General features: G+C 47.7%; 1 protein-coding gene across 5 annotated transcripts in view; it reads left to right on the forward strand.

Annotated features, from left to right (window-relative positions):
* PAX5 (paired box 5) overlaps window positions 1-15,566 on the forward strand; it is a 131,895-nt gene that overhangs the window by 96,821 nt on the left and 19,508 nt on the right. For 3 of the 5 annotated variants that reach the window (XM_069002073.1, XM_069002074.1, XM_069002075.1), the window contains one exon: window positions 2,701-2,802. The exons of the other annotated variants lie outside the window; for them this stretch is intronic. In XM_069002073.1, the coding sequence (XP_068858174.1) occupies window positions 2,701-2,802 (102 nt within the window). The remainder of the gene's footprint in view (window positions 1-2,700; window positions 2,803-15,566) is intronic. 5 annotated transcript variants of the gene reach the window in all.

Raw genomic sequence — 15,566 nt, forward strand, 5'->3', positions numbered from 1 at the left:
GTGCCCTTGACAACGATCCTAATCATTCTGGGTGTGGCAGTGGCTTTGGAGAAAGTGAAAAATTTGTACTATTTCAAAATACACAAGTAAGTGTCAAGGTTTTTATAATAGCTATGGAAAGTGAGGAGTGGGGAATAGTCAGTGTGGGGCAGCTTGGGAGGGGGAGCTTGCCCACAGATCCAGGCACCTTTGGGACATGACATGTTGTGCCATTCTGTGGTGACACCTTACAACCAAGGAAGAGAAGAGTCCTGGTTTCCCTCCTGGGTCTCTAGAGGGCTCCTAGATGGCAGTAGTCAGGCTGTGAAATTTTCGTCTGCATTAGGGACAGCCCTTAGCTGAGTCCCTGCCAGCACTGGGGGTGAATTTAGCCTCTGTGACTGACTTTATGTAGACCGCAGATACTTTTGTATCCAGACTGTAGAGATGACATAATCAGTGTTTAATTTTTTGTGGGAGAGAAGGAAGCAGGGCAGTGATGAGGGGAGAACATTTTAATCTAAAATAACCATTTTCTGCCTGCATTGAATAATTAGAATTCATTATGCCCTTCCATAAGGGATGTGACTTCTCCCTAGAACTGGAGAGCGAATTAATCAATTGTTTTGAACCTTAAATTCTTTTAGGATGTGAATGCACCATAAATATTCTCTAGGAAGGGCCTGAGAGGAACAGTTTGCATCCTGATTTGCAGATACTGAGTGCTGAAGAAAGTGGGGCATGTGCTAAGAGATCACTGCAGTGATGCTAGAGTTTTGGCATGTACCCCTTTATCTGAGGGTAGGGGGAGGCAGCCTTTGTGGCCATGACCCAGAGATTGTGAACCACAATTTGCAATAACTTATGTACCTGTCTCTTGTCTCATAAGAGGAAGTCTCATTTCTTTAAAGAAAGAAGATTTTAAACTTTTATTTTTAGATCAGTTAAAAATGAAATTGGGGCTCAAAATCTCTATCAAGCAAAAAAATTTTTAAAAAAATGTTTTTGGCTTTTGGACAAATGTTCACTTTCAATCTCCAAGCTCTAGATACCTGAAAGAAGTTCAGTCTTAAAACAATTGCCTACAGAAAACAATGTGAAAAAACCAGAATCTGTGCATTTTTTGTCAGTGGTTCTAAAATCAACAAAGTCACATAACTTTTGCTGATCCAACATGCTACTTTTTAAGGAAGGATCCTGATTTTTGCTAATGAGCTGTCTGGGGCCAACAGGATCTTGGAGCTGACTGGAGCCAGAGTTGTTCCTGTTCTGTAGAGATTGGAAGAGCAGAAGCTTATTCTTTGGGCCAGGTGCTCCATGCAGCCCAGAGTCCCTTCCTCTTAACTGAGGTGCACACTCAGCTTTTCAGAGCTAAGCTCTCACGCAGGGCCACTGCCTCTGAGCTATGGTTTGGGTCTGATGGACCCCTCATTTCCCCCTGGCCTTGAAGGAGCCACTTGGCAGGCTGGCAGAGGTGGTGGCAGAGCCAGGGGCGTGGGTCGAAGGGGCAGATCCACGAACTAAGGTAGTGCCTGAGTAGTGTGTGTGATGCTCTCACAGGGAGGGGATTGCAGTGCCTACATCCAGCTGCTGACCCAGCCATGGTGTTGCAGGGTCAATGCTACCAGGCACCTGTGTGTGTCTTCAAAGCAACTTCTCCTTGGCTAGGTGTTCTGCCCAAGGATGCCATGGGAGCCCAGAAGACCATGAGTGGGCTCCAGGATTTCCTCTGGGGTGAGGGATGGATCCTGCCTGATGAGATCACAGGAGCATCCTTTCCTTCTGGAGGATCTCTTTAGCCACAGCTGACGGTGGTTTACCCAAAATCCCACTGTGTCAGCCTGAAGGGATGGTGACTATCCCAGAACTTCCACATGGGAGCAGGGTCCAGGCATGACTGAGGAAACACTTATGTGGCACTGTGTGAGCCATTACTGTCTGACCTCCTGTCTTTACACTGCCAGCAGAAATGTCCTCGAAGATGATAGGAGCTGTGCCTGGGAGAAAGTGAAGGAAGAGAAGGTATCCCAGACCCCTGGTCCAGGGGCAGAGGGAAATGGAGGATTTCCTGTTGCCTGCTTTTGTGGGGTTATTTTCCTGGAAGTCCTATGGGTACTTGAATAAAACCCATGTTTCTGTGGCCTAAGGAAAGAGCAGTGCATCAGGTTGTGTCTGCAAATCTGACTGTTTTTCTGGCACTGTGACAAACTGTATTTTAAACCACCTTCAGGTCTCAATGTCTTGTGTTTGTTCCTTTTTTTTTTGTTTTTTTACTGCTTTTATAAGAGATAAGACAAATGCCCTGCATTATATTTAGATCTCAAACAGTCTCAGCCTGTGCATGTGATTTTCTAGGGAGTTTTCTGGGGAAATGTCATTAATATCTGTGTTATTTCCCATTTCACTGCTTTTGACTTTAGAAATCTAAGCTTTGGAGGAGTTTGGGAATAGGGGTGAACTTCTGGAGTTCAGCGGGTGTATTCCTCTCCCTGCAGAGCTCTGCTCTGCCCCTTCCAGTCTCTCACTTCATTGGAGCTTTGTGGCAGCTTACAGAGAAAACAAAACTGTGCCTGCCCTCCCTGCCAGGCTGGAAATCCCATGCTGGTCCTCACAGAGCAGTGATGACAAATGCATGGCTGTGTTCTGGGTGCTTGGGGAGATGTAAAACCATGTCTGCTCGTCGCAATGCTCACGTGGTGATTTGCTGGTTTGATTCCTCAGGTCGCGAGCTGGCAAGTACAACTCTCCCAGGATACCCTCCACATGTCCCTCCTGCCGGACAGGGCAGCTACTCCGCTCCAGCGCTGACAGGAATGGTGCCTGGTGAGTCTTCAGAGTAGGGGGAAAGAAAAGATAAAAGGAAAACAAGTAGCATTTCAGGAGAGAAACATTGCATGCTGTGAATGTTCTGTGCTGAGGTGAGCATGAGGTAGAAGCCACAGTGCTGTAGGGGAGATGTGGAGTGATCCTGAGCAAAGTAGGACCAGGCTCCCCAGCACAGGAGGCAGCACAGCTTGCAGAGTGCCAAAGCAAAGCACTGGCACTGAAATGCTGAAGGAGCTCCCAGCCTCCCTTCTGTGGAGTCTGGAGATTGCTCCATGTTGGGCTGTGCCAGGCTCTAGTCACCTAACTCAGGCTTTGCTCTAACTCACCTGGTTCTTCCCAACACTGTCCCTCTGTGCTGCCCCAGCAGTGAGGTCATTGGCCCTGGGAGCTGGACGTGTCCTGACCTCAATCTTCCTCCATGCAAACCTGACTTACGGGGACACTGAGTTGCTCCCAGGACGCTGTACTTCTGCAATATCCTTTCCATTTTGGAACCTCGCAGTCAGAAATACAAGATGGTGTGAACCAGCTGGTGGCTACTGCTTGCCTGTGTGGCAGCAGAATCGGGGGCTGTGCAGGTGCCTGGGGTGGGCAGAGCAGGTTCTGCAGGTATGTTACATTGCTGGTGCCACCCTCCAGTGCTGTTGGCTGCAGATCTGCATGCAATCCAAGGTAGGATGGTGACTTCTGGCTACTGGCAGCAAGGAGCAGTGGGGCCACAGCACTTTTCTCTGGGGAGTTACCAGCTCTTTGGGAGCAGCTGCCAGGGTGGCTTGGCAGAGCTGCATGATGTGGGTCTTAGTGGTGCTCAGCCAGAGGAGGTACAGTGGGGAGTTTGATGATGTAGAGTCATCTGAGCTGATTTTCCCAGGTAATAGATTTTATTTTTAACTACATATAGGCTTGTGTGACCCATTATATTGAATAACTGCACTGTTCCTCTCACTGGTTCCTTTAATAACAACCTTCTGCTCCAGCTAGTGTGAAGGTCAGCTACAATTCCTGTAGGTTCTCCGTCTCATTTAAGTGAGAATTTGCTAACTAGCATCCAAAATGCCTTCTCAATCCTTCTTTAACTCCTGTCCTTTGCAGGACCAGTCTTAGAGCCTTGCTAGGGTAAGCACCACAGTCCCTGGGGGGCTGACAGTAAGGCAGGTGACAGACCCAGTCTGGTCCCACTGGCACATCCCTGCTTGTTCCAAAATGGCCAAATTGCCATGCCCGAGCACAGACATGTGTTTGTTTTGCCAGGTCTCAGGAATTCATCTCATGACCTGCCTCTGCCTTGTTCTAGTTTTTGGAGCCTTTGCTAGAAATGTGCTTCCTTGATAAGATTTTTAATCATTAGCCATGAATTTCTGCTTATAATTAAGCAATTGTGTGAGTTAAGTGCTTAGAGACATGGGAGAAATATATACATGATAACACATACGCAGTGTTTTGTTGCATGCTTGTTGCTACTGCCATTGCTCCTGCTGATGTAAGTAAACCTGGCCCTTACCATGCTGTGGGTGTTTGTCCCACCTCCTGGGGTCTGTAGCTTGCTTATGGGGCAGGGCAGACCTTCCCACTCCCTTGCATTTGCAAGATGTGTGGATTCAGCTTCATGTTCCATCCTTCTCTCTTCTCCAGCCCCCCTGCTACTGCTCATCCTAACAGGAGAACACTTTCGCCTCCTGCCAGCCCCAGGCCCTTCCTTATCTCTCCCACAGGCAAGGATGTACACAGGAACCTGTCTTTGCTGCATCTCCATGACTTGTTCAAACACATGCTCAAAATTTCACATCTCCTTCCTTTCCTGCAAAACAAGGGACTTGCATATCAGCAGTGAATTTCCACTTTTATGTGGCTTGTGAATGTCTGCCATGACAGAGAATATACTATTCAAATGCTTTTCTCTGGAGAAATTAAACAAGCAAACACATGGTTTGATTTCAGTCCAGAGCTTTAGGGACTGAGAGCTGCCATAGCTTGAGGCTCCCGTGAATGCATTCCCTCTGCAGGTCACTGGCCCTGCAAGCTTCTCCTGCCTTTTGGTGGCTGTCATCCTGTAGAAATGACTGGAGGGGAGCTGTCTGACCTGTGCTGAGCTGCCAGTACCCACAGTGCTCTGATGTCACAGGGCGCAAGTGAAATGCCCCAGTGGGGACAGATGGGTAGATAGATCGGAAAACAAGTGGCTGGGTGGTCAAGCTCAGAGGTAGTGGCTAATGCCACACTGCACCTGGGTGCTGGTACCCTGCATAGAACTGCAGGGCATGGATAGAGGTCTCTCTTGGTTTACAACTTCATCCACAACTAGGAGAGAGCCCAGCTCATCAGGTGTTCAGAGGATCCCAACCTGCATGATGCCATCAGTAGGTTCCAGAGCATGACAGTGATGTAGAGGCCCATAGGCAGGCTGGGGAGGAGCATGAAACCCAGCAAGGGCAAACCAAAAGATCCTGCACCAGGAAAAGGAGCACTTTGCAACAAAACGGGCTGAGGACTGTTTGGTTCCTGGAGGGGCTCCAAGGGTGAGGCAGACTGGGAGCTGAGCATCAGTCTGCCGTGTGCACTGGTGGTGAGAATGGTTAGCATCATCCTGGGCAGGAGCTGGAGGGAAGGAGTTATCCCTCCTTCACTTGAAACTTACAGACTCACAGTGGGAATAGTACTGGTTTGGGCCCCCTCAGCACAAAGAAATAATTGGCAGAAGTTGAAACAAGCAAGATGCAACTGGGTATGAAAAAAGTGTCCAAACTTTCCCCCCAAAGAGATCGGCCCAGAGGTGGAGGAGGTTACTCAGAGAGGTTGTACAGTCTCCATTCTTGAGCATTTTCAAGGCCACATTGAGTGAAGCCCTGAGCATTCTGGACTTGTTGCTGATCCTGCACTGACAAGGGTTTTGAGACCACGTGAAGACCTTTCCATCCTGAAATGCCTGGTCATTCCATGACTCAATGTTTCAACTGAGGCACTGATGGAAATGTGCTGCTGAAATTCATATGCTTCTTCCTGATACTGTAAGTAGAGATAGAGTCAGGAAGCTGTTAACAGAGGGAGATCAGGCCCCTCTCTGTAAAGCAGTGGTGCCAGCAGTCCATGCAGAAGAGACAGGTTTGCTCTAGACCCCAGTTACCATTAAATGACTGAGCCATGAATCCCACTTTGAGGCTGGAGGGAGCCCTATTGACATCTTTCCTGTCATAGGGAAGATCCTAATGTCTATGCAGAGACTAGGAAAAGTCACTTTCCACATTCCTCTCCCATCCTGTGGCCATGGTCTCACCCTGCAGCAGCCCAGTGGCACCTTCTTCCAGTCCCTGGCTTGGCATCCTGTTTGCCTGTGCTCCATGCCCCGTGCCCCATGCCTGACTCACCTTTTCCTCTGGGAGACTATGAATGACAGGAGGAAGGCTGGTAGACCCTACATGAGATTGGTGACCATTGGTAAGTATTCCTGCATGCTGGGAGCAGGCATCAACATTGACTTCATCATTTGGTATATGTCACAGGAAGCCACAGGATCCCAGGAACAGCCACCAACCTCACCTGGGGAAGGGGACATAGCAGTGCCTGAAGCAGCTGGCACAGAATGAACACTTCTCTTTAACCCTCATTGTCTGGTGGCTGATGCCTTGAAGCATGAAAGTTTATATTCCTTGTAAATGTTCATTTTTTTCTAGTGCAGCTCTCTGTATATTTTCGTTACCTGTTTAAAGCTTTAATCCGCTGTTGGTTCCTACTAGATTCGTGGCCTCAGCATCATCTCAGGGCACAGGATCCCACAGGTTAATGAGATGCTGTATACAGAAATTATCCCCCATAATTTGGTACTGTTGTTACTATTTGTTCACATTGTGACTGTGCCCCTAACGTGCTGTCGCTGTGGAAACATGGGAGTAGTGTTTTCCCAACAGCCTTTCCTTTCTGGGGGAAAGTCTCTGGGGAAGAGCAGGCAGGAGCACACTGCATCTTCTCCACTCCATCATGTACTCACAACGTGAAGCCTGCTGCCACCTGGCTGTGCTTGCTCCATTACAAAGAGGTGGTCCTGGGGCTGCTTGCTTCTTTGGATGGAGATGGTGGTGTCTTCTGCTTGCAGCTTCTGCCTCTGCTCCTTTTACTGCCTTACACTTGGCTTTGGGAGCTCAGCAGAAGCAAGCTGCATGCACACTGGGAAATGCAGTATTTGCAGGGTTTTTATTCCATGGCCTGTGCGGGGGACCCAGAGCCCTTTCCTGAGGTGAAGAGTTTGAAAGGAAGCACAGCTTCTGAAGTAGCTGTCGGCTGGTTGCAGAGACCATACCATTACCATATTACCTCTGGAAGGCTGGGCCTTCTCTCCAGTGCTATCCCTCCTTCTTCATGGGTTCTGCTGCCCTGCTGACTGGAGCTGGCATGGTGACAGGGACCAGTGCTGCTTGACTGGGGTCTTTTCTTGATCCTTTATAGCTTCACAAACCACCAGCCTATTTCCAGCACCAGCTCAGGTCTCTCTTCACAGATAACTACTTGTGTCTGTGAGTCTGCTCCCAAGATGTATCAGAAAGTCTGTGTTCTCCCATGTTAGGGCAGATGGTGGCCCTCAGCAAGGGGACAGAGGGGAAACACAAGGAGAGCTACAGTATGTTTGCCTGCTCCAAGGAACCCATCCCAGAAGCTGTGTTCCATTTGAGTCCTGACAGGCTGGGGCAGAGGAGCTTGCAGCAGTTTCATTGCTGAGACAGGGGTTTGGACAAACTATGCCTATGTCCACCTTCAGCATGTGTGTGCCCTTGCCATCGTGTCATGATGCTGCAGCTGAGCTGGACAAAGGTCATATGCAAGTAGCCATGATAACTCGCTTAAATCCTTATTCTAGTTCTTGTTTTAGAAGTGCTGGGACAGCAGCCCCTGCAGTTTCTGACCCCTCCCCCCATTCCTTCTTCCCATCTCCAGGGTTGAAGCCCCTGCTCTGCCACCCATTCTCCCCTCCCCAGGGCTGCTGTTCACCCCATCCCCTCCTCTCCTGGCAGGCTCTGCATGATGGGTGACAGGAAAGGGTAGACTCTCCAGAATAGTGATGCTGAGAATATAGTCATTAATGGGACTTGTGAAACCCAGATGTCCTTTCTGAACACCGGTAATTTGTTTTTAATGAAAAACCATGCAGTGACCCTGAACAAATGAATTTCCTTTATAAGAAGTCTATGTGCAATTACCCGACTAAAGGGACCTGAAAACACTGACATTCAAAACTGGGCTTTGAAAAGAAAGGCATAAAAAATAGCAATGCTGTCATTAGCAATCTTTTATCTAGGAGAAGATGCTTGTTCTAACATGTGAAGGGGAAGGAGATGATGCTGCAAAAAAACCACGTGGTTTTTGAAATGCATTTTTTCATTGTGGCTGGCAGGTATTGATGCTGAGGAACAGTAAGGTTGTGTGACTTCTTCCTGTTGGGGCTGTTCCTCACACCTGATTCTGCAAGGGATAGCACCGCCTCTCAGTCCACTGGCACCCAGCCTGCAGCAAGGGGTGCAGAGTGCCAGAATGCCAGCCTCATGTCATGGAGGGGTCAGGAGGCAGACATTTGAATGGGTGGGACTACCAGGATCCAGTCTGTAGGGATTGGTGGAATTTGGATCCACTGGCACACTGAAGACTTTATTAATAGTTATTTTAATATGTTGGTGTTTTTTTGTTCTGGCTCTACGTTTGCTGAAGTTTTGCAACAGCATGTTGTAATCTTGTGACAATATTTAGGAAATAAAAGAGAAGCAGCTGAGAGATAAAATGCTTAAAACCAGGGGCAGAGAAAGCAAATTGCAGTAGGTGGGATGTCAGAGGGCATCAGTGAACCAGATCCTCCTCTGATGTGCAACATAATGCTGGAACTGCTTGGTTACTTGGACACTGACATTTTTCTGGCCAGTGAGAGTGAAAGGAGATTCTGGCCCTTTATGCTAGATGGACCTAAAGCAAATGAGGAATAAACCTTAACAATTCTTTGGTGAAGCAGAAAGTTTGCAAGTTACTTCCTCAGAGCTTGGAAGTGATTTCCCAAGCGTTTGCCAACTGCTCCACCTGCTTCATGCTGCTTTTGTGGCCAGGATAGGTATATCTGCTTGGCTTATAGGCACCTGTTCCTTTTTGACAGCTCACGCAGCTCAAACCCAAACCCGGATGTCCCCTGATGCACCCCAAAGACACCTTCAGCCCCTGCAGATGCCCACAAAGACATTCCAAGGCTTCAATGCCACAGTCAGAAGACCTGCTACCAAAGGGCAGAAGTGCTGACATGTGGCCTCTCCTGGTTAAGCAAATTCTTTGTGTTTTTCCCCATGTCGGGGGCTGCTCCACAAAAGTGTCTCCCCACTCTTCTGAAGTCTTAGAAGACAAATTCCAGAGACGTTTCATCACATATGATGGAGTATGTGATGTACCATCGCAAATATCTTAGGGCAATACCAAATTGCAAATCAGCTGACAAATGATCCCCTTAATTAATAATGAAGCAGTTAGGTAAATGGTATATGTTTAGCCTTTGCTCACGTACATTTTGAATGAGGGTCTGCCAGAATCTTGGAAGTCTGGAGAAACATTTTGGTTCTCATCTCTCAGGAATGTAATTACCATGCTTGCACAGAATATAGATAAAATTTATATTATTTTCAATATGATTGAAAATAAGTAAGTAATGGATTTCGAACTAAACCACTACAATTATGTTGTCAGATATTATTTAATTGAATTGATTTAGAAATTATACTGAAGAGGACAGGAAGATGAAATGCTGGAAAGCCTACAGCCTTTGGATCTACTGATCCACCTTCCCCTCACAGAGCGATCCTCACCTGGGGTCAGTTAGACCCTCTGCTCTTTACTCCAGCTGAGGATGTGGTCCCCAGTGTCTGATGTGTGGCAGAGCCAGACCACTCTGCTTTGCTGGCCCTCTCTGTTCTGTCCATAGTTTCTGCCTCCTGTCGAGGTAAGACATTGTGCATATCTAAACATAAGTAAGCAAGGTGAAGTGTGTATAAACAAAGAGGTCTGTATTTAGGAATGAGGAGGAGGAGAGAAAACATATTGTATTGCTCCACTCTTTGGAAATTTCTATGCATTTGTAATAACAAAATTACCATAATTTGCTCGTTAACACAGCTAGATCAGTGAAGCATTGTTCCAAACATGCAGAGGCTGCCTCTTGCTCTAGGTCTGCCAGTGAGTTAAGCACGGTAGAAATTAGCATGCAAATAGCCCTAATTCGGCCGAGCTGTCAGATCCGCATTCAGATGCTTGTTCCCTTTGAAATCCCTGACAGGAGGGGCTCAGGCAAGCCCATCCTCCAGTAGGTCCAGCCAGAAGAGTACCGAGGGGGCACCTCCTGAGTGACAGTTTGGCTACCTTCAGTCAAATCCATCTATCTCGTCAGCCAGCAGTGGTGGCACTGGGGCCATGGGTTGGAGTGCATCTTCCAGCCAGACCTCCATGCCAAAACTGTCCCCTCCCCACCCCAGGATGGTGCCAGGGTTTGGGGCTGCAGCAGCTGAGTGATGCTGCCCTTTGGATAGGGGAGTGCTCTGTTCAGATACCAGTGTTCAAGTTAAACTGCTTTGGGGTCCAAGAGTGTTGAGGCTGGGGATTTTTAGTATTGAGGGATGGAAACCAGGGCTTGTGGTAATTTCTTCTGGAGCCTTGGCCAAGACTCCTGGGTTGTCTGTGGTTACATAGCTCAGGTGTTTTGGAGCATCACTGCAGAGGATGGTGCTCTGGGCAGTAATGGGATGCTGCCTGCGCCATATATGCCCATGGTCCCTGAAGATGGGAGGAGAGAGAGGGAGACACGCAGCTGATGACACAGGGCTCTGTCCTGCATCCCCAGAAGGGAACTATTCCATCTCCAAGGAACCCACAGGGAGACCCTGGTGGCAGCTAGGAATGGTTTTCTGTTAATGATCCTTCAGTGTTATGGGTCGGATGTGCTGCCCACCTTTAAGCAAGATTGGTGGTTATAAAAGCAATAGTGAGAATTTAATAAGTGTTTTGTTGCTGGTTTGTTTCTTTTCTTTTAGGGGGAGGTTATGTTACTGAAGATTTTTCTGTGCTCTACAAGACAGTAATTTTGAGACCCATTGTGCTGACAGCTACAGTAAACTGCCCCAAAATATCTAGAGCCAGAAATTTAAAGATGATATGTTAAAAGCTCAGTAATTTGCTGTGTACGATCTGGCACATGGGTCTGATTTACAGAGTTTCCTGTATGCAGGATCAGTTCGCACCTACCCAGGCAGCTCCCAGGGGCTCCTCTGGGCACTAACAATACTCCCCCTGTATGTAGAGGCTGCAGGGGAACTGCCATTCTGCTCTGCAAAGGCAGGAGCAGCTTTACAGAGGATTTGCTAATAGATCATTGTTCTGCTGGGTGTCAAAGCAGTGACAGTGGCTGCCCAGGTGATGCACTCCCAATGTGCTGGCTGTGACAGCTTAGTATCCAGCCAGAGGTGACATGCCAAGGGTGAGGCACACTGCTGCATCCTCTGCATTCCATGGGTCCACTCCTGTTTGCTCTTGTTTCTTCATTACAGACAGCTGTCCTGTGGTGAAAACACAATAACAAAAAGATAACTGTAATTAGAAAGCCATGAGACCTACATTAGTTCTGATTTTGGAAAGCTGTGGTTTGGATTAGTGTAGCAGAGCTATGAGAGTGATAAGACATTGCACAGGTTGTCCACAGAAGCTGTGGCTGCCACATCCCTGGAGGTGTCCAGGGCCAGGTTGGAGGGGCTTGGAGCAACCTGGGATAGTGGAATGGTATAGTGCCTGGTGTAGTCCCATGGCAGGTGTTGAGACTACATGAACTTTAAGGTTCTGTCCGACCCAAAACATTCTCTTATTCTGTGATCCTATGATTCAAGTGCCCAGTGTTCTGAGCCTCACACAGGCATTGCTTACAAGCAAGGAAGGAACAGCTAGAGCTGACCTGGACTGTCTTGTACTTGCAGGGCTGAACTCAACCGCCTTGCATGTAGTGTGGTTTCTCAGAGGAGAGAAATAGCCATGTGAAAGCACACAACACAGACTATAATATCTGTGAATTCTGTTTTTCATGCTTGTGTCTCCTTTGTGTTATGTCAGCACACAGAGTTTAAAAAAATTGGAGATTACGAAGTGTTGTGGTTGAGAACAGCAAGTTGTTGGGGCTTTGAGCCCTGCGAAGTGCCCATCATCTGTCAGGGCTGCCAGCAGTGGCTCAGATACCAGACAACCTTACGTATGGGGTGTGTGGAGCAGCCAGACCCAGCCACCAAAATCAATCAGGCAGTTTCCAGACAAATTGTGTTTGATGATGAGCAAATGCTGAGATCCCCAAAGTAAGCAGCATGGCAGCTGATAACTGTGATGGGAGAGTAAAGTTTATGTTCCCATCACATCTGAGTTCTACAGCCCAACTGTCCAGCGTTTTCATGTGGTGGGGGTTGGGAAAATGCATTTTCTTTCCTCCTGACCATAAGACCCTGGATAGCCCACCTCTTGCTGAGATTCTTGTCTCAGAGGGGGCTTCTCATATGCCATCCCCAGCCTGGGTTTCTGCATGCACTGAGTGATGTGCCTAGCTCAGGATGACAAGAGTTCAATGTCTGCCCAGCTTCAAGGTATCAAGAAGCACTTTTCAAGTTGTCCTGCAATGGGATGGATGTCTCCTGCTTTCAGCATTTCTGTGGCCAAGTGTAGTGGTTTGGGCTAAAATACTCATTACTGTTTATCTTCTGTGAGATAAGAATTAGGAGAAATGCAAAGCAGGCACCAAACTTGAAAGAATATAAAGAAGTTTATTAACAGACCTAAAAGAAGAAAAGAAAAAAAAATATTATACCACCTTCAGAACTCTCCTCCTCCCCCCACCTTCCTCCCTTCTCCCACTGGCAATGTAAAGACAACCCTTAAGATGTTCAGTCTCTTTACCACTTCCATAATAACCTTGTTCAGTCCATTTAGAAAGAGAAGTCTCTTTTTGCTCGTGCTATGAAAACAGTATCACACCGAGACAGCCACCCACTTCCAAATATTGTTCAGTCCATTTAGGAAGAGGAGTCTCTCTGCTTGTGATGTGAGTCCCTTCCCCTGACTTGCAGCTTTTCCCGCAACTGCTTTCGAGGGTCCACTCTTGAAAGTTTGTTGGGGTACAATTTTAAGGTTGAGCTGTTCAGAAACAAAGAAACAGAGGCCCTTCTCCTTCCCTGGGAGCAAAGGGTCTTCCTCATCTTCATCATTAGAACTATCTCTGGGAGCATCTCTAGGAATTGAGGTTTTTCTCCTTTCCCGTTTGGAGCAAAAGTCCTCATCTGGTTCATCTGGTTCATCTCTCTCTGTCCAAACTTCTCATGAAATTACAGCTGCGTCAGCATCTGCCTATCTCAGCGCAGGTGCTTTTGCTTACGAGTTGAACACTCCACCCCCCATATCTTCATGAAATTACAACAGGATACTCTGATAGATCATAGCTTCACAACAGACTTTCAGCTTTAAGCATCTCCTCTCTCTCTTCCCTCAGGTTTTCAGCTCTTCACAGCAATAAAAGGGTTAATCTCACCTCGGCCTTGCAGCTGGACTGTGGCTTATCGCTGTTGGTCCCTGACCTCTGCCGGACAGAGGTGCCGCTTTGCTGAATCTCAGCCGCAGTGGGGGGGGGGGGTTCCGAGCCTCTCCGGCTGCCCACGGCAAGGCAGTGAGGGGGGGGGTTCCATGGCTGGAACAGGCCCATGGCTCCAGGCTGGCCGTGGCCTGGCCCGGCCTGGCCCAAGCAGGGCCTGGCCGGGCCTGCTAGCCCCCGCACGGGGCCTGCAGCCACCTGTGCCAGCGCCGGAAACGAGAGAGAGCTTGGGGGGGAGTTTGTCTATTCTTAAGTGTGTATCACAGAGGCGGTCACAACTTTAAGTGGCTTAAAGAGTTGTCCATATTCAAACTGGCCAGCTGATAGGTTCTATCAGGTCCCAGAGGAAGCTGTAAGCACCCCTTAGCAAGGATATCCCTTCCGGGACTATGCTTGCTAACCTATGACACCAAGGGAGTGCTGCAGATTAGATCCTGAACCCAAGCACCCCCAGCTCTCTGAGCACTCCTGTCTGCCATGGGAGGATGACCCCTGTAGAAGTTTTGGGGGACTTTGCAGCCACTCTCCTGCAGGCTGTTGTTTATGAAATCAGTCTTTTTGCTACTAGGTGGACTTATTTTCTGAGATGGTAGGTTTGGCTTCTTTATGATTGTTGCTGGAAGGGGTTTGCTTGCAGTTAGGACTGTTTGAACGTAGAACATCTGCCCTGTGGTAAACTCCAGTTCTCAGAACTGATGCCTACGGCACAAATTGAAATGAAATACTTTGATAATAAAGTATTCTCTTTCCAGGAGTTTCTGGAACTCCTTGAGACTATATCAAAACAAGTGAAAATGCTTAGACAGTACGATAGATTGCAGTGCAGTGCAATTCAATGTAATGTGATCAGTGCAAAAGAAATAAAATGGGGTAACAGAAGGAAAGCAAAATTAAGTGAGAACTTTTAATCAAAATGACATACTGTAGTAAAAATGAAGGATGGTGATCCAAGAACTGCCCTTTTTCCACAGCAGAAATCTCCTCTGAAAACACAGTTTATAGCAGAGGCTGTCCAGCTGTAGGAAGCAGTGTTTGTGTTGGAAAACTATTGTGTGGTCAGCTGTGTGAGGCAGGTGTGAACCCCTGGATAGGGGATGCAGGAGCTAAGAGTCCAAGGATGCTTCTCCTACTCATGGGGTGCATGTTCTGGGCCAGGAGAAGAGGGACAGTCTTCATGGGGAAGTGAGAAGTCTCCAGAAAGAAGTATGTGTTCACTTGTTTTTGTCAGCAAGTATGGCACTGGGGCACTTCAACTGAGAATAAGTCATCTGTCTCTTATGACCACAGTAGGTTCTGCACTGACCGTAGAGTAAGCTGGGAAATTTAAATGTCACATCCTCAATTCCTGCATTAAAGGAATAAAAACAGCACTCTTGTACTGACTTGATGTCCTTTCAGTAGCAGATGCATTAAATCCTGTCAGTTTGGGTGCTTTACTCCATCAACACTTTGTCACAAGTAACTGCTGGGTGAACATGGATGTTTTACTCAGGTGGAGAGGTGTGCAAAGACTCCATGGTGGGACAAGCAGTGCCCAGGTGGGAGAAGGTCTGCTTGCTTTGTCTGTTAATGGTGTGGGCACAGGGTGTTGGTGCTGCCCCATCTTTTTCTCCTACCAGCCTTCTCCAGGATGAAGGAGTCATCTCAGCTCAGGCTAGTTTGTCTTTGATTCTTGCACATTTACTGAAGTCAGGAAACATAATGCCAGGAGTCAATGAGGAGACTGCTCCTGGTGAGGTGTATGCTGGGCTTTTGGGAGCTATGGGTCCACTGGGGCATTTGCCATGACAAGCTGTGATGTCCTCAAGCATCAGCTTGCTATTTGTGAGAGGAGACTCCCTATCTGTCATCCCTTCTCCACATATGTCTTCTCTTCCTCAGCACCATTTTTGGCTGATTCAGCCAGATCAAGTCAGGCAAAGCAGCTGCAGACATTATTTGGAAATGGCTTAGGCTACAAAGCATTTGCCAGCAAAGTGTCCCATCCATTGTGGCAGAGTACTGAGCTGCCACATTCCCAGGAACCTGAGATCAGCTGACAAGATTTTATTCTGCATTTAAAGGATGATTGTAATGTGGATGCGGTGTAGAACCAAAGCAGTGTGGTGGAAATTAAGTGAGAAATTACCTGTCTTTTGTC

The sequence above is a fragment of the Aphelocoma coerulescens genome (assembly GCF_041296385.1).
Source record: "Aphelocoma coerulescens isolate FSJ_1873_10779 chromosome Z unlocalized genomic scaffold, UR_Acoe_1.0 ChrZ, whole genome shotgun sequence".
NCBI classification, from domain to species: Eukaryota; Metazoa; Chordata; class Aves; order Passeriformes; family Corvidae; genus Aphelocoma; species Aphelocoma coerulescens.